At 37.5% G+C, this 19,419-nt stretch overlaps 1 protein-coding gene across 7 annotated transcripts; it reads right to left on the bottom strand.

Annotated features, from left to right (window-relative positions):
* Positions 1-11,447: 11,447 nt before the first annotated feature.
* LOC116256784 (uncharacterized) lies at positions 11,448-18,361 on the bottom strand. Of its 7 annotated transcripts, none has more exons than XM_031633271.2 (3): positions 18,220-18,361; positions 15,874-16,004; positions 11,448-12,926 (listed from the first exon to the last, which is right to left on the bottom strand). In XM_031633271.2, the coding sequence occupies exons 2-3, from the start codon at positions 15,914-15,916 to the stop codon at positions 12,238-12,240; spliced, it is 732 nt and encodes a 243-aa protein (XP_031489131.1). In that variant the 5' UTR covers positions 15,917-16,004; positions 18,220-18,361; the 3' UTR covers positions 11,448-12,237. The 7 variants fall into 7 exon arrangements, with proteins under 7 accessions (XP_031489131.1, XP_031489145.1, XP_031489139.1 ...); XM_031633285.2 differs by having other exon boundaries at positions 15,874-15,990; positions 18,220-18,309; XM_031633279.2 differs by lacking the exon at positions 18,220-18,361 and adding an exon at positions 18,075-18,213.
* Positions 18,362-19,419: the final 1,058 nt, after the last annotated feature.

The following is a 19,419-nucleotide window of genomic DNA, read 5'->3' as shown; positions in this document are numbered from 1 at the left end:
TGCTAGCTGAAACACATTGAACCTACATACACTTAATAATATTAACATTGCCCAAGAACTTTTGACACACATTGGACCTACATACACTTAATAATATTAACATTGCCCAAGAACTTTTTGTCATGCATATGATCATTGTTTATAAAACTTCATAGAGCATGATGCTTGGGCTCGACCACATAGGTCTGTGAGGACATTTTTGTATTTTTAAAAAAGGTTTTTTTTATCTTTTTCATTGTTTTCCTTATAAATATGTTTTTACTTTCTTTCTTTTTTTGGTATCTCTAATGCTCAGGGGCCAAATATTTAATCAGGTACCAAAACTTCATAGTGAAATTCACTTTGCCTCAAAATTCTTTTAAAGGAAACCATAATGAAGTTTGAATCTGTGACCAACCGCCAACTAAGGCCCTACCCACTTGTACAAACGCTTTGATTTTAACACTTGCACCACTATTTGCATTAATTTCTAATGAAAGGGCACGTTATTGTACTTTGCGATCTCAATAGTTAAATGCTTAGCAATTTGCAAATTAAGACAACTTTGAGTTGGATGATTTCAACTTAAAATAAATTAGATGCGCCCGACAATAAGTACATCTTGAAGAAAAAAAAATAAAAGCGATGCACTTAATTAAATATTTATTACCAACTAAGCATGTCCTTTACTGGATTTGATCACATTTGTTAGATAGGGTTGTTCGATAAGAACCGGCCAATTAAGTACGGTTTACAATTTGTTTCGTCTGTCATACTACAGCTTCTTTCCCACAAGAAGACTCCAATTTTCAATTTGAATGATCTGGATTTAGTGTGCTAAACATCACCATCTATGCCACTTTAAACTCTTGTGATATATACTATAACACGAGGTACACTGAGTTATCCAATTTTATATGGTTGCTAATTATTCCCAAATCTAGCTTATCATTTATATTTTTGGTTGTTTACAAATAAAATCTACCTATATGCATGCAGCTAAGGATAACAAGCCTGCATTGGCTGCTGAGTTGGAGGGTCCACATTGCCTGCAGCTCTACATGACTTAGTAATTAGTAGACTATCTCTTGGTTCATGATGAGTTGTTAGGTATTAAGAACAATGTGCTTGTTTCATGAATTTACTTCAAAATTGCGATAGATTTATGGGACAGTTGTTCAATCTACTTAACTGTCCATGAGTGTCCCACAAATCTGCCCTAATCTTGGAGCAGGTTCATGCAACACTAGGTCAAGTGTTTCATGAATTTATCTTAATCTGTAAGCATATTTACGAGACACACACATACTATTCTAGTTACCAAACGACCCCATAGCATAACACCTTCTCCAAGAAACTATTCTTGAGAACTAGACATGCTGGTTTAACCTTATGGTTACCTCAAGGGAGTAAAACTCTATTCAGCAGCAACTATAAGCCCTAAGACTACTCGAAATCCAGAGTCACATCATGCTCACCGTGCAATTCAAAGTTCAACATTCTCACTCTCAATTTGTCTCATTTAAGCTATTCGAGATAGAAATGGTGAATTCCACCTGGACTACCTTATTAAAGCTTATACTTGTGGGATCTGCAACCTCCCAAAAGACGACCGTGGTGACTGTAGGTATGTTCAGAAAACCTGCTCATTAATTTTGCAGATTAACTAAATATTCTGTTCGAAATCCAATAAAATTAGTCAGTACTAACTGGTTCTCCGATCTCTGCAACTTTATCGCATCTCCAGTCTGAATCTCAAATTGGGTAGTGGGGGGAAATGATAAACTATGGTTTATTCAATATCAACATCATGATGTAACCAACGACCACAATGAAGTCTACAAAGGTTCTAGGCCGCCTCCTCAGGCCACCTTTTTTTGGGGTTTCGTGATGTTTCCTTAAGCGGTAAAGCAAAAGCGAAGGCTGCATCATTGGCTCAAAATTGTTCTTGCCGATCTGAATTCCTCTCTTTCTCAGTTGGAATTGTGAAATGGTTCAATGGTTTGCCACTTCTTGCAATAGATGCTGGCGGCTTCTTTAATTGAAGACCAGAAAGCCAGATTCAAATCATGCTGTCTTTGAATGTCTCATGTGCCGTAAAATATAAACACAGACACTTTTGACGTTGGTTGGTTTTTTCTTTTCAGAAAAGAAATGGACATTACGTTGTAGTATTGTATGCAAACTTACAGACCAATTTGATAAAAATATTCATCTTTCTGTTGGCAATGATGCCAAGGATCCTTTCAATGACATCTTATCAGTCGATTCTCTAGAGGATGTCCAAACCATGTGGGAACAAGGGGTCGCTAACCTTTCATGTCTCCACACCAAGTACCAGAAGAGCAATTCATCTTCTAGATTGGACTTGATCTCATAAATCTCGTTCATGGGAAATATCCATAAGTCAGTCAATTTTTACAAGGTTTAGGAAAGGAACAGGGCTTTTTCTTAGGACGTCGGCATCAGCATATATATATAAGAGAAAAACAATCATCTTCTAGTATTACCTCTCACATTTTTTTCTTTGTTTTTCTTTCAACCAATTATATATGGCAGCTTGGTTAGATGATAACTAGAGTCATTCAGTCGTGTGTGTGATATCTCTGAAACTATGGAGATCTCACTTTTTTGTTCTGTATCGGCTTTTTCCGGTAACATGACAACAATGGCGATATTATTAGAACAGTCGTGACGTTATAAAGGGCCACGTTTAAATCAGTGCTGAAGAAATTTGTGACGTTCTAAAGTTTATAATATACGATAACCACTATTGGAATAATGTGCTGATGTGTCGAGCAGGGGTTGGTTGATGTTACCCCCAAAAAAAAAATTGGCACCCAACCATCTCTCCCATGGATTTTAGCTTCACATGTTGTATAGTAAATACTTTCTTTGCAAAAGGCGGTGGGAAAGATGAGAAATAGCCATATAGATCCGTCCGCTAGCGGTTTGTTTGGATCATTAGCTTTGATTTTAGCCATTAAGCACAAAGCTTAACAATAATGATGACAGCTACAACGGTTAAATGCATATTTATTGACCGCAACGGGCCTTGATTGTTTTTTGTTTTAAAGCATGAGCTGACAGTAAACGATGAAACCGCGGCATCTTCCAGCTTAGGGTTCTTATCAGTTGTCCGATACATGCACTATCTGTCGGGGGTAATATCAGTCTTTTTTTTAATATATAAACTATGTAATATAAAAAGCTATGTTGACTGATTTATTAGTTATCTGATCAAATTGATTGATATACATAGAATCATTTATGAGTTATTTGAACAACTTCATTGATTGTTTACAAGTTTGAGTTTTTCAAAACCAAAGTATAAATTATCATCATCTATCCTTTAAGAAAAATAAGAGCAATTTTACATGTATCACATTAAGAACTACCAAATAGTTTATATATTTACTCAGCACATAATTTATGAATTAAATAGCATATAACATTCATGGAACAGGTTTTTCAAAGAGGTTTATCATTTCATTTCCATGTAGATGAAAGCATAGTCAAGCTTTCTGGTCTCTCCCTTAAGTGGGCAGCCGGGCCTAGAGACTAGAGAGAGAGGTAGATTAATTTCTATATATATCATAATGGATTCTAGCGAAGTGCTTAGTCCTCACAATAAATCGCTGTTTACTTAGCAAGAAAAATGTTCCAGAGCAAAAGAACGTTCAAACTTGATCCTGTGCTGAAAAGCATTTGTCATGGATCTCAGATTAGGTAGTCAATGTGAAGTATATATGTAAGAAAATGATTTCACATGCGCCTAATTAATTAGTTCCAGACTTTGATGAGCACCAGCAGACCGATCATGGCCGGGGCCTAACCCGCGTCGTGGCAGAGAAACTTGACTTGGACCGAGAATGCATTGGCCCGGCCACTACATCACTTTTCTAGTGTTGACCACTTCACTAGTTTGACGGACAAAGCAAACGGAAGAAGAGACAGCAACCATGCACATATATATAATATATGGTCATCGAGAGGAATGTCCTAACCGTGACGCGATTCGTGCTCGGTTTTCTAGTTTTGTTCGGTAAAGTTTGAAACAGCATGTTCATCACCTTTACGGATATAATCAAAGATGCACGACAACTTCTGCTAACTGTCAAAGGAGAAGTAAAAATGATCCTTCTTTTGTAGTTGATCAAGGGGACTGCCTTCAACTCTCTCTCTCTCTCTCTCTCTCTCTCTCTCTCTCTTTGGAGGAGCACCTTAATAGATAAATAAATGTTTCCTTTTCTTTTAGTTTGAGCTTATTATAGATCCACTCACTATCTAGAAAAGAAATTTGGAGCAAGGTGCTTCATGGACTACCCTTGTCTATTTATGAAGACCAATGTTTACTATATGCATATGTAAAATTGTTTTTCAAGGGCCAGAGATACCCTTCAAAAAGAAGAGAGAGGAGAAAAAATGAGTCTTTTAAGTAAATCTTATGTTTTTTTTTAGGGCACATCTGACTCTTGGAAAAACAACTTAGCTTTTATGTTTGTAACTTAATTTTTACTATTTAATCTCATTAGAATAGATTACCTCAAAGTTTGGTATACCAGAGTATGATAGCTATCTGTTTTCCTATTGGAACTTGACCTTGCACTTCCATAAACAATTGGTATCACCCAATATATATATATATATATATATATATATATATATATATATATATATATATATATATATATATATATATATATATATATATATATATATATTATATATATATATATATATATATATATATATATATATATATATATATATATATATATATCATCATTATCAGCAGCATCAACATAATGTCAATAATGACAATATAATGATAATAGTGATGATGTTGTCCATGACCCTTTAATTCCTGTTACCCCGACCAACGTTTGCACAATAATCAATGTCCCATATCTTGCTACATTCCATTCCTATCATGTCTTATTGTCCCTTGGACCGGGTTTAGGAAACCCTGCCCTATAAATGCATGTCTCCCTTTATTTGCTCATGCACATGTATGGGTTACGTGTGCATGCATGTCTGTGTGCACCTCCACATCCGCCAATGGTTTCAAGGGGAGGTGCTCCCCCGCTACTATCCAGCCATGACCATGTATAATTTATGTAGCATATCCTGTGGTGGGATTAGGTTACTGATTTGATATACAAATAATTTTTATTCATCTCACAGCCATAGCTAGGTCCACTCATCACCCAGCTAGGCTGCTTTCTTTGACGCGATTTCTTTTGTTTTTCTGGTCTCCCATGGGGATGGATCCTGACTCTGGAAGATCTAAGCCGAGGATCTACATGACCTAGAAAAGCAACGCTATCCACTCATCATGTCAGTCTTTTCCTACCATGACTCACTACTGATCTCAACTTTGTTTGGGTTCTAACAAGTGTTATTAAAATCGAGCAGAATAAGAATTAGTTGATTGGAATGTTGATAAACAGATACTCAATCAGTCTGATTTGATAAAAAAGTATATGAACTCATGTTACTAGTCATGGTTGAATTAAATATGTCAACAATGAAGCTAGAGATTTGTAGTTGATGAGCAGAACCATTGAAAAATCAATGGCGGAGGTGCACCAACATGTAGATAAGTAAATGACTAAGCAAAATTTGTCATGGGACACTAATATATAAGTAAGTAATTTATATGGGTCTGTGTGGGCAGTCGCCCATACAAGGTCACATGTGCCTCTGTTGCTTCTATATGTTACTGCACTTTCATGACCGAATCATTCGTATCCCTACTTGGGATGACTACTCGGCTGTAATCTTGGACTGCTTCTCTAGCCTTTGAAGAGACGGTAGCTTGCCTAGAATGGTGGGCGTTTATGTGTGTAGGTGAGCATATATGCCTGTCTCCATTACTGCTGCCATGCCAGTGTTGGATCCACGTTCAAAAGTTATTGAGGGTGGGCAATCAACAACTATATATCTAAAATTTTTGCTGTTGAAGTTTCTTTGCTTGCTTCCTACTGCCTAGACATCAGTCACAAGTGTTTGCTGGTGCTGGTGTTGCGGCTGTTTAGTAGGGCTTTCACCAGCCTCCGTTTTGGGCATGGCTGCAGAAGGTGCCTTTATTTTTAGACCATTCTTTCTGTATGCGCACCTAATGTGTTGGACTTCGGGTCAACTCAAATTTGGTTATATATATGTGTGTGTGTGTGTGTGGAGAGAGAGGGAGAGGGAGACATGGTTTTCACACTTTTACGTTGTTGGTTACCCTCTGGATATGGTTATATCAGCCGATTATGTTGTGTAAGAAGTGCTGTTGAAGATCTTTAAAGAGTAATGTTTCAGAATGTGCCAAAACAACCAGATTTTTTGTTTTCCCTTTTCTCTGTTTAGATTCAACAGGTCGGCCCGAAATGACAGGCATCTTGTGTGTGTGTATATAGAAGGATCATTAGGTAATGCCTCTCCAAGTGTGCCTCTAAGTAACTTAAGTTGTTTTCATAATTTTAATCATATAAGTGAATCCAAATTATATTAATGAAAAGTCATGAAAACTTGACGTCAAAACTGAATTTAAGAGCCAAGCAAACTAAGATGGTTGAGTTTTAAGAATTTATAAAACCTTATCTATATATATGAAGTTCACTTGCTTCAATCTTATAAGTTTCAACATCTTGGATCCATCTACACAGTTAGATTTTTGAAATATATATACATATACAGGGATCTACACCCACTTGCAGAAACTTTATTTTTTCATAGATATTGGTCCCTTACAGATACGATCTCCCGATATATTTTTTTATAGAAAATAAGTTCTAAATCACGTAATCCTAGCCTTAAACTTGAAAAATCAATGATTAACAAACATGTAAAACTTGACTGCTTGACAAAAACGACATGATATAAAGCATCACTGCTTTCAAATAAATCATGCTAAATGTACTTATAAGGTTCTATTACAATAATATAACCTCTGGCTATGGTTTCACAGTCTCTCTCTTTGTCCTTCCCCGACAAAATCAACTGTAAGATGATCGATAGAGAAAAACCAGACGGTCTTTGCATTGAAAGGCTGCAAAATAATGAACTATGCCGTGATAATTAAAATTAGACTACATGGGCTTTGGCATTCTAGTTTAGTTTTTACTATGCCCTGCGGGTGATTAATTAAATCATGCCATAGTGATAAAAGCCACAAGGCTTTCACATTTTTCTTTAATTGTTCGTTAGGCCCTCCGGGTTTGATCTACAAGGTGCTTTTGTCAAGAAAAGAAAGAAAAACGTTTCGAGTTAGTAGATTGTATCGTGCAAGAATGGTACCAAGGTTCTTCAAATGAAGATTAATGTCTCACAAAGTACCAAAAATCTCAAGATTTGGTGTTCCTCCTTTTTCAGATTTAACAGACTGGACCAATGTGACATGCTGAACTCAAGACTATCTGCTAGATCCGTCTCACAAAGCATCATGAGTTTGGCATTTTCACAAATGGGGTACCTTGCATGAGACCGGTGTGTTGTGCGTGCACGCGCACACAAACACACACGCACACACATAAGTCCATTAGGCCCAAATGGGTCAGTTCACTTTTGGGCAGGCTATTTTTAAGTTGTAGGCAAAAGCTTCAGCCTGACCTGACCCACCAAAGGCCCTAATTATGAGTCCGCAAGGCGTAGAAGATGTAGACATGATGAGTTCTTAGTGTTGCCGACACTTTGAGCCTAATGTCCCAATAAAGGCTAATCTCATCTCACCCTCCTCTAGGCAAGGTCTTAATTTTTTTTAGTGTCATGTCAATGTGCCACTTCTAGTCCTTGCTTTGTCTACCTAAAGTCATCTTAGACTTGTGAGACACACAAAAAGCTCCTAAACTTGTTGCTTATTCAGAATTATTTGGTTCCATACAGCCTGTCAGCTCTTGTTTTTACTATTGTTTAAGAATTGTTCACTGTACTAATTTGTCTTACCACACCTAAATGATTGTAATCATTCAAAGCCTGGAAGAAACCAGATAACCAATCTGATCTGGTTGTCGCATGCTGTTGCTGTCCTTGTGAATGTTTCTCCTCTTGTATTTGGATTGACCTCAGCGATGCTAGAACAATTATCTCAGTTATAATGTTTTTGGGAATAAGAATTGGAATAGTGACCTTTGCAATGGATATTGGATCAGTAGGCCAATTTTTAAGATGATTGTAATTTTTTCAGCAAGATGGTGCAACACATTGAGAAATTGTTTCGCAGTAAAGAGACAGAGCTGAAACTGCATCTCTTCTGTGAAAACCACAGACATCATGAACTGGATGACATCTAAGTGCAAGGAAATTGTAATTTTTTCAGCAAGATGGTGCAACACATTGAGAAATTGTTTCGCAGTAAAGAGATAGAGCTGAAACTGCATCTCTTCTCTGAAAACCACAGACATCATGAACTGGATGACATCTAAGTGCAAGGAAAACACAGAGTAAAGAGTCAACAAACTAAAACATTCGTTAGCAACTGAGTGCGAGGAAATCAAAGAGAAAACAATCTGAAATCCAGAAAAGATCGTGTCATCAGTCTGTTACTGAAATTCTAAAATCAAATGCAGCACTTTCAAGTCTGTTACTGAAATTCTGAAACCACACGAAGGTGTTTTCTTGTCGTCAGATAAAGAAAATTACAGTCTTATTGGCATATGTCAAACCAACCATGGCTAGCCTTCTGGTAATTACACGGTACATTGGGCAGGATTAATCGCTTCTAGAAAAGTGAACCCATCAAATCACCGATAAAGCTAGCATTAATTTAAGGCAGCAGACGTTTTGTGGCTCGGGTGTTTAATCCTAGGCAAGTTAGTGATAGTGGATCTACATTCAAGGCCATGTTTTCTGTCTGCTCTTTTCCTCCCCATAGCATGTAGCTTGATTTTGTTGACCAGTTGTCAGGTCATGAGCTCTGGGACCAGGCTACCCCATGTAAGTATCATCCAGACCAGAGGCAGAGAGAGAAAGAAAGAGAGAAAGTGTGAATGCTACTTTGTATCTGTATCTAGGAGATGTTTCCTGACCAAGTAAATTCACTGCTGCACCCAATCTGGTGAGAATGACCTACACAGCCCTATGATGTCTTTCCCTGTCAGGACAATTTGTGAAGGATACCAAGTTGATTTTGAAAGCATAATCCTGAGAACAAACTATATGCCAAATGTACAATCACCGATATACGTAGGCCCACCCAATGGATTTCTTAGGGATGCATATTTGAATAGGACAATTTGTGACTGTTACCAAACTGATAAAGAACCATTTGGAATGCATGATGGGGATCTCCCTACATCGTTGAAGCTGGTTTTGCTTTCCAGTGGGCAGTTCTGGCCTCAGTATCTTGCCAAGATGCAGATCAGAATCTGAGTGGTTTAAAAAAAAAGAAAAATATTTCAGCCTTACAGCAGGACATGCTGCTTACACAGTCACACTAGACCTTCTTGCTCATGCTCAATTGCTGACGCCCTGGTTTTATATTCATTTAGCAGTCATATCACATCACAGCTGCAATACAATCTATGAGCAGACCCCTTGTGACTACCCAAAAGGATGAAAGAAGGAAACAGCGGTGTAGGGCGGTGCAAGTTGGCAATTGCAATGAATGGCTAACTTTGATAACCCATAAAGTCTAAGTAGAAGCTCACCATCCTACTGAATTAGCATTCTACAGACATCTTGTCTGCAATATCGTGGAGTAGGCTCGATGTTGTTTTGTTCTAGTGGGTAGGTGTGACAATGGCATCGTTGGGGCGATCTTTGTGTGGCTGATTCTAACCAGAGTCCCTGCACATCGAACGACTTCCACGTGACGACATTCTAGCCTGTAATTTTGATGAGGAGAATGCGCACTGTTTACTATTTCTCAGGATGAATCCTGAAATGCATAGGTCGTAACAATGTGAATTTAGCCCAGAACTTGGTTTCGTGTTTTCATTTTTTGTGCTTTTGAGCAGTTATTTCGTAATATATAGAATATATGAGTATATTTTATAATTCATATTTGGTAATGTGAAGTATTGTTTTTCACGCTAGATTTCAGTTGAAACAGAAGGCCATGCTATGTTGGTTTTACTGCTATACGTAAGGATTCCTATTAATGCCGGAAATTAAAACTTTGCTGAGTTTTATAATGTTAACCACAGAAGGTGAGTCCCAACAACCTCATTACCTCCATAATGTGCGGTCTTTCTGGTTATGTATAGCACTGTCAGATAATAAAAAGGATCGATCAACCGAACGGCATCCTCATTATGATTATTCTGTTAGTGATAGCTTCGACGTTCTCTGTTTCAGACCCAGTATTGTAATTTGACGGGGGAAGCTTTTGGGCTTAAATATCTCTTCCACAAATGGTTTACTGATATGATAGCCTTGAATATGCATCCCAATAATTTGTCGTTGATGAGTTCATAAAATGATACTTCAGAACTACATGAAAACTTAGACAATTTGTCTGCCATCTCTATAGCTCTTTCTTTGTAGTGCCATTAACTAAAGCGTTTCTACATTCACTTTCTTTTATCATGAGCTCACAATCTTTATAGAGAGTGTGTTGTGTTGGCGGAGCAAGATTTTTCCTTTTAAAGCCATTCATGTTTACAATTTGAGGAAAGGATAATGAGGTCCTTTCAAAATTCTCAGAGGGCCATGGGACTTTTTCGTATTTTTTTATGCATAAAAGCTCATCCACTTTATGGATTATTATTTATATTTATGATATTTGAAAATTTGGTCATAATCTAAAGTTCTATGGATTTTTTATATGTTAACATTTAACAATGACATATTATTTTCAGTGGCACTTTGGTTGTTACGTAAATAATTCATGTCCTTACATGCAATCTAACTCTTCCTTTTTCATCATCCACAAGCAAACGTTGAACATAAAATCTGAGACATCACATCCATTGCCCAAAAAACAAAAGGAAACGTAATGATCAGATGAATGGTTTGAGACCACATGTCTAATTGATTAACTCACTCAGACAGGTTGTCTGAGACAAGTCATCACAAGCTACCAAACACAACAACCTTCGGGTTGTATGCAGATAGTGTGTCTCGAAAATTGAGTTAGTCTGTTTGGCTAACTTTCTTGTTCGGTATGCGCCATGGCTATATAGATCCAATGGAATCGGGCATAATTCTGCATGGCTGCCAGAAGAGCAGTCACAGTTCAATGCCCATGACTGTCATGGTCAATCCTTGCCATTCCATGCCCTGAGGCGTGGAGTACCTGCAAGAATCAAGGAGCTGTAGATAAGAGACTACCGGCTACCGCTTCAGTCACCAGTTAAGTTTAAAGTTTTCCCCTAACTCGAAAAATCTGCTTAACCCCTGCTTGCTTGTAAGAGAGAGAAATGGAAAAAGGATTAAAACGTTGCATTCGGCTAGCAATTTCAGATGCACAATCAAGTCAAAAATTGATTGGTTTCTAAAATGCAACACGGAGAACCGGATCAAACTCAAAGTCGATGTGCACACGCAATACCAAGATAATTGAGAAGGTTTACCCGACCTTGGGCACCTTCATGCAGGTACCACAGCTCAGCCCAAAGCCACCAGCCAAACAGAGAGGAATTAAATAACACAACAATCTATCATCCTAAATGCTGCCTACCTGACTAAAAGGATTGGCTTCAAGGTTCTCAAGAACAAAAACTGACAAATCATTTTTTATGCCACTTGCCAACAATAGGTTATGGAGGACGACCAAACCACTTTGCTATGTTTCAAACAAGTGGGTGAACATATACAGGGATGCACCATCAACTTAAGGTGCCAGCACGAGCACAGCTAGAGAACAGATGATTAAAATGGGAAGTTTCGAAGAATGTTGAGGTCAAAACCCTGCATCAAGCCAAGACCTGCCCCATTGCACGGACTTCCCACAGCATTGTTCTCCTAGACATGTGGTCAGGGCTCATCCACGTTTAACCCCTGAAAGGCATGCCCATTAAAGGAAAAATGGCCAAGAGCCATAGCACCTCGTGCATGCCATAAACAGAGCATCACCAGTTTTAAGAACAAGTTATTCCTAGCTTTGACAGCAATGCATGCCTTGTGTGAGAACAATCAGAGTTTGACTTTTCTCTGACTCGGGAACTTGAAGTGTGCCACGGAAGTTTGACCATGCTCATCAATTACCAAAACGTATCCCGAAACATTTCCTCTACGCACCCTATACACCACAATAGTCAAAAGTTACACAAGATAATCGAGCCATTTGCAACATCACAAGTCCCCTCCATTTTTCAGATGGCAAGGTCAATAAGTGTCCGATGCATGACCATCCAACCATCCGAGGCCCGGCCTTGACACTTCCCCTTGAGGTTCCTCATAGTCTCTGGCGTCTCGAAGAGATGCCTCAAAATCAGTGGAATCAATTGCAGCCGGAAGGAAGCTGCTTAAATCATCTTTGGCTCCAAAACCACCAGCACGGACAAGATCATCAGAACTTAAGGCAGACTCCAAGCTTGGTTCATCTCCTTGACAAACATATTCATCCTCTCGTGGTTCTTCATATTCCTCAGAGTAGCCATGCGCAGCCTCAACATTTGTACAGTCAACAGAACCAGGAATGGCACATCCAATATCATCTGTTGCACCTAGGCCTCCAGCTCGGATGAGATCATCCATTGAAATGGGAGCTTCCATATTGATATCTCCACTTTTACAAATATTCGAACCCAAGCCAGTGCCAGATTCATCAACTTCAAGCTCTTCATAGCCCCTGGCATAGCACAAAGATTCTTCAAAATCTGTAAAGTCAACAGCAGCCGGAAATGCACTACCTATATCATCTGTTGCACCTAAACCTCCCGCTAGGATGAGATCATCCATCAATATGGGTGCTTCCATGTTGATATCCCCACCTTTGCAAGTATGAGCATTCAAGCCTTCATTAGCTTCCATGCCAAGCAAAGAGTTGCCTGATTCATCCCCATCAAGACGACCTACACCACTTTCATCATTTTACTGGAACAACCAAAACTACATCAAGGCATCAATTGAACACAAACAAATTTTCCATATAAAAGGGTCATAATCTTGCAGTCAAGCAAAGGGTATTCTCTGGTTGGTGCATGAGGACAGGAAAAACAGCATTGCATTCTCAAGATTTCTAAAGCTTATTTGGTTCCTCGTCAACAATAAGTATTAGTGTAATAAACAAGATATCTATAAACCTACGCAAATTCCTAGCCAACGCATGCATCAGTGAGAATAAAAAAATCGAAGCAGCAACACTGTCACTCCTTTGACTCCCATGTCTAGGACACCAAAGGCATAAAGGCGGATCACTGACCCAAGAACTAAGGACTGATCATCTGTTAAAAAATAAAAACGATAGGGTCAAAAACAATGAGCACAAGTCTCAATCCTTTTGCATTTTGGCATCTTCAAGATCAATAATGCATATAAGTTTCACCAGATGAGCTCTTACTATTCAACAGAACTATGCTGTGTGCTACCAATACTTAGGAATATGATTAGAAATTGACCAGAGAGAAGAAAATACAATCTACTCCACACATTAGTCTCATTAATATAAGCTTCAATTTTCTGTTTTCTTTGTGGTTTTCTGACTCTTTAAAGTCCAGGTATCTCATTCAGCCCCTATGCATGGCACTTGATGTTGATGGTTGAATTCCAGTTTTTGGGATCTTTTATCAGGAAGCACCAGCATAAAACTATAAGCATCTCAAATGGCTTGCATATTCCATAAATGCAGGAAATTGGAAGAATTTAAGCCATTATTGAGTTCTTAAAATTTGTATTGTTCAAAGTTTCAAACAGGCAATGGCAAACTACGATAATGATTTACAAGACTGTTGTACTTGGTGATCAACAATGTGGCAGCACCAGTATGCGAGATTCCTGCAGCAAGTCTGAATGGTGCACGCATGCAAGGTAGTATTGGTGCTCTCACCAAGCAAGTACCATGCTAATTGTCAACTTACAAACTTAATGAACCGCTAACTATTTCAACGCCTTATACTTTTAGCAAGCATGCACCATGTACATCACAAGCTCCAGGGTGCCAAACTCTCCAATGTTTCATTGATTGTATTCTAGGAATTACATCACCAATTTGTATATACTGGCCTTGACCCGACCAGCAAAGTAACCAACAACCATTGCCAACTGTTGCATAAATGCCACATAGAATGTTTGATCTTGATATCTGTGAAGTTCCTAAATAACACATAAAATAATTTATGCACATTACTGCAATGGAAAACCGCTGCCTATTGCATACATGCCTGTTTTTTTTTTTAATGAACCTTGATATATCTAGCAGATTTGGAATTTATTACATCAATAACATGAAACTTAAACGCGTAAGAGGACTTTCTGTGAAGAACAACCCATCACAACTTCATTTCTGAAAACATACATGCACCCAGTGGGAGAGAGGATGTCAAACACTATAACCTGTCAATAGTGTACTTAATATTTTTGTCGTATAATCAGTGCTTTTGGAGGCTGGATCTTTTTAGTATTTTTACGCATCAGAAATTTGCAATGCTCTTTCACAATAGACATCATCTGCCTTCATCAGTTTATTGTGATCAGGAAAGGTTTTGGGAGCCCTCAACACCAACTACTCATGTTTCATATATTCTAAGGCCATGGGTCATCTTATCCCTGTTTCTCCAAGATATCAAGTTTCTTCCATTCAATGTCCAGTAATGCCCCAAAGTCTAAAATAAATTTTCTGTCTTATATCTTATAAGCAACGACTATAAGCAAACATCTAGAGTAGCTTTAATCTCTTATAAGCAATGACTATACGTAGCACAGACAACATCCAAGTTATCTCACTTTTACACAAAAAATCATTAACTACAGAAAAATCAAACATCATCCTTTGTCTTGACAAAGAGACTGGTACATTGGCACAAGTACAACTATTTGTCTGGCTATATTCAATGAATATCACACTAAGTTTGTTAGAATATTGTTCACCCATATACAGCTATCTTGAACTGAACTAACCTATCCAGTTATCCCTTTTAATTGATAATTTGCATCTAGAAGGAAAGTAACATAAATTTCACTGAAAGTTCTCCTTAATGAAAATGTCATTCATAAAAACTTATAAGTGATTTAATGAAGGTCAATTTAGCAACAAAAGAAAATTTTACAACGGTTAATTCCACCGAATAGACTGTAGCCTCCAGTCACAGATCTCATGTTGTACCTCTCAATTGAACAATCAACTTTGCATTCAAGAATATAAACTCATTTTTTCAGTGTTGCACAGCTAAGAATGAAATACATCATTATATCCAAGACAAATCAAATGGGACACTTCATAACTTAATTTAGATTAGATGAAATGAGATAACTTCCCAGCTTTGTTTTTATTTATTTACTGATTTAGGCCTTTGTTATAGAAATCTACCTTTGCATGAGATCCTTAATTTTATGCACATCTCCTTTTTATTTTTGTAACTTTCTTAATCATGTCATGTTGGCAACTGCAGCAACTATAACACCTTATGGACTCAATCATAGTTCATGGACAACAGAATTGGTTGACATTGTCTTGAACATGTCCTAATGAGAAAATAATAAACATTATATTTCCATAAAGAACTGTTTGTATGATACAATGCAAAGAGCCTCTACACCAAGCAAGAAATATTCCATGACATTAATCTGAGCAATCTTTGTTTTTACAAACACATTATTGACTACATTCTATACCTTCCACCAGATAATGATATTTTAACAGCAAAAATTCTATGAAATAATCCATTTTATAAATTATACAATCATAAAACCAATTTTCTCCCATTTTAAAATTAACAAAGGGAGCTTACGAGGGAGCTCAAGATGAATAAATGAAGCTACTTTAAGCAGACCTAATTAGTGAGACAAGTTGAAAGCCCATACTGGTGTTATTCATTTTCTCAGACTGAAAAACTTCACTCTCCATAAGACTTCAGGGCCTGTAGGCTGTATGTCGGTCTCTAGTCTATTTACTGTGAAGACTCTTTTCACCCGTTAGATCTGCTTCATATCACCTACATTAGAATAATCACTATATAAAATTAATGAAAAAAACAAAATTCTAAACCAGTAGGGCAAGAGAAAAATGAACAAAGCCAGCCATCGATGCTCTAACAATCAAGTTGAAACCAACTACATGAATAAAATTAGAGGCACAACAACCACAACCACCTTACACCATGTTAATAAGGGATAATATATTTAACAACGTGAAAATGTTGCATAGCCCCAAAAAGAATAGAATAGCCGGTTGGGTGGCACTAACATGAAATTCTGTGTCTATCAGTCAGATTGATTCTAATAGGCACTATGTCTCTATGTTGTATAGAGTGGGCACACCGCACTAGACGATGTATATTGAGCTCACACCAAAGCAGCCCTGGACCCTATGGGAAAAGGAAAGAGAGAAGTGAGGTGCTTCAGCTCTCACCAAAGCAGTTGGATGCAACACTTCTCTCACTCACACAAACACGAAAATGTTGCAGGCAAATGAACACCAGTTCTATCCAGCATTTATAACTAATTGAAAAACTGTAGGAGGCATAGGATGTTCATTAAAGTTTGTAATAAATTTAATTTATATGTCTGATATTTGATTTTGATTGAGATAGATGGCGAGCATTTAACACTGTTCCTGGTATAAAAAGAGCATCCAGTGTAAAGGGGGCTAACACACACAAATTCCTTGCAACCGCAACTCCAATACCATTCAGTGCTTTCAAAAGCAAGGAAACAATAGAACAAAGGTAGCACAAGCAAATTTCTGAAAGGTCTGCATGGAGTTGCCCACTGCTACCAAGGCCTACAACTAAGAAGAAATAGAAAACATTTACAGTCTGCAACACAGAACAAATCTTCTGCCATTCCAACTTGAAAAACTACTAAAATACGCTTAACCGAAAAGTGAAAAAAGGTTGTTAACCCCAGATGGTTGTAGCAAATATGCTTTAAAAAATCAAAACCGGGTCCATATAAGAGACTAGAGAAAGAGACATTTCCAAATTTCTAAAAAAATGTAACTCAATGGGCGTTCCAACTTTAATCTAATCAACACATGGGTTACAATTTTCACCCTTCGTTGACAAGGTGGCATTTATACAGTAGCTTCTATAAGTAACAGTTTACATTCCATAGAGCCCGGCTCATCTGGCACGGTCAAGTTGTCAAGCTCACAATAACCTACAGGACATCATAACTCATAAACCAAGCGTAAGTGTTGCTTTATTCAATCTCAAAGCTGAACCCACATGCTGATTGGACGTTAGGATTTCATTATAGCTATAAATCAAGCCTAAAAGCTATGAAAATATTATCGTAAACTCACAATCTCAATAGCCAGACAACGTAAGTTGTTCTTGTGTTATGCAACTCATATAACACTATCATCGCTATACGCAGTTAAACAACAGTCAACCTTCTCAGTTACGATGACTATTGTTAGTATTATTGCTGTTAGTTCTAATACTTGTTCTTGTTCTTTCTGCTGCTGTTGAGGACAGGAAAAACCTACCAGTTTATAACAAAAAACAGGCAAGATTTTTTATCTCTTTCAAATTTGTCTCCTTTTGAACTTACAGGTATTACGAATTAGACAGAACAGACAAAAATTCACCCGAACAGCGGAAGAAAAGTACAACACAAGTTCTTTTTCCACCACTAGGACAGTAGACATGCTAATCCATTCTGATGCACGAGAAAGAAACTAAAACACCCATCCTTACGAGATATAAACAAAAGAAAAGGGGAAAACAAGGATTATGGCGAAGAATGTCCAAGAAACAACACAAAACAACCAATATCGTTATCTCACAGACATTGATGGGAGATGTTCACATTAATAGGTTTAACGACCGCCTAAACATCCGAGAATGGTGAAGACGCTCGGGAACAAAAATGTTGCGCCTGAAATATGACCCTTGAAGATTGTGCAAGGAAACATCCTCACCACGGAAGGCTTGAGGCGTCACCCAAAACCCATTTCACGACAAAAAAAAAACACGCAACCAAAACGACAACATATCAAACTACCGACACCAGCAGGCACGACCTATTAGCGATGCTATTTTCTGAACCCCGAAACTCACCCTTCATTTCCGCCATCTTCCCATTGATGAGAAGCAAAATCCGAATGTGATATGAGATTAACATCGATAACTTATCTCCGAAATAGCATTTCATGAAACCGGAAACATTGAAGAAGGGAAGAACGATGAGAGAGAGAGAGAGAACCTGATGTTTCTCCCCACCCGCGAGCGCCAGTTCCCTTTCTCGGGCGGCATGTTGGTCTGGCCCATTGACTAGAACCGTGGATTTCTCTAAATATCTGGATAAGATGACGCTGACAAAAATAAACTTTAAAAAAGAAAGGCAAGCTGAGAAGCGCCTTCTTTCATAATTGAACCATATTAAAACAAAATCAGCTTTCTCCATCTTATCCATTTTGTGTGCGTTGGCGCCCGATATTTTATTTTGCTTCTTTTCTGTTTTCAGCAAATACCGGATCTAAACTGCCCATATCCGACCAAATCATTTTTACATTGTAAGTGTGTCAAATGACATCACGGGGTGTTTGACATATTGACGAAACTTTAGAATTACGGGGTGTTTGATAGATCGAGAATAATGAAACTTTAGAATCATGTTAAGAACTTATAATTATTAAACAAACGACGTATTTTGTTTCTAAAATTTAAAAACTGAAATCTATAATTTTGATTTCATTTCAGTTTGAGAAGGAATTACGATTCTGGATTTTTTTTTTTTTTTGTTGAATCAAAATTCAAGTGATCAAACACCCTTAATTGTTCTTGAAGACGTGCCATCGTTGCATAAAAAGGAACGTGTCCCCTCTGCACCTCTCCTTTGCATTTCTATACAAAGTCGAGACATCCCTTGTTTGCATTTCTATACAAAGCCAGGCAAATCAAGTGGGCTCATGGTCAATCAATACCAGAAATAGTGATAGATCGAATTCCAATATTATATATGACCAACTTACTTGGGAAAACATTAGATATAGAAAAAAAAAATTAACGTCCCATGAGATTTTGATCCAGAATTATGTTTAATGTATTTAGAATTAATAAATGAATCTAATGAGATTTGGACTTGGTTTCAGTTTTAAGCAAATAATCAATTAGCTTGCCATTTAAATTCAGTTTTAAATAAATATTCAATAGCCATACGTTTTGAAAGTTCGTTCCTAGTATATTATAGCACAGTCCACATTTGATTGTGTATTTAAAAGGTGGTTTCAAATGTAAATTTAAAAGTCAGATTTGAACCAAATCCGGATTGTGAGTTTAGAAATCAAATCTGAACATGGTATGGATTTTTTTCGTTCGTATCCAAATCTAAATATTCGAACATTTGATCGATGGAGAGTACATTTGATCCATCGTATCAAAATTGAACATGGCATGCGTCTCA

The sequence above is a fragment of the Nymphaea colorata genome, chromosome 1 (assembly GCF_008831285.2).
Source record: "Nymphaea colorata isolate Beijing-Zhang1983 chromosome 1, ASM883128v2, whole genome shotgun sequence".
NCBI classification, from domain to species: Eukaryota; Viridiplantae; Streptophyta; class Magnoliopsida; order Nymphaeales; family Nymphaeaceae; genus Nymphaea; species Nymphaea colorata.
This window is presented reverse-complemented; position numbering and strand designations above follow the sequence as displayed.

Bases quoted from the DNA above. Each gene is read 5' to 3' on its own strand.
- LOC116256784 (XM_031633271.2), bottom strand. From the start codon at position 15,916: ATGGAGAGTGAAGTTTTTCAGTCTGAGAAAATGAATAACACCA. The intron at 12,927-15,873 runs GTATGGGCTTTC...AAAGTGGTGTAG, and splicing joins TGAGAAAATGAATAACACCA to GTCGTCTTGATGGGGATGAA.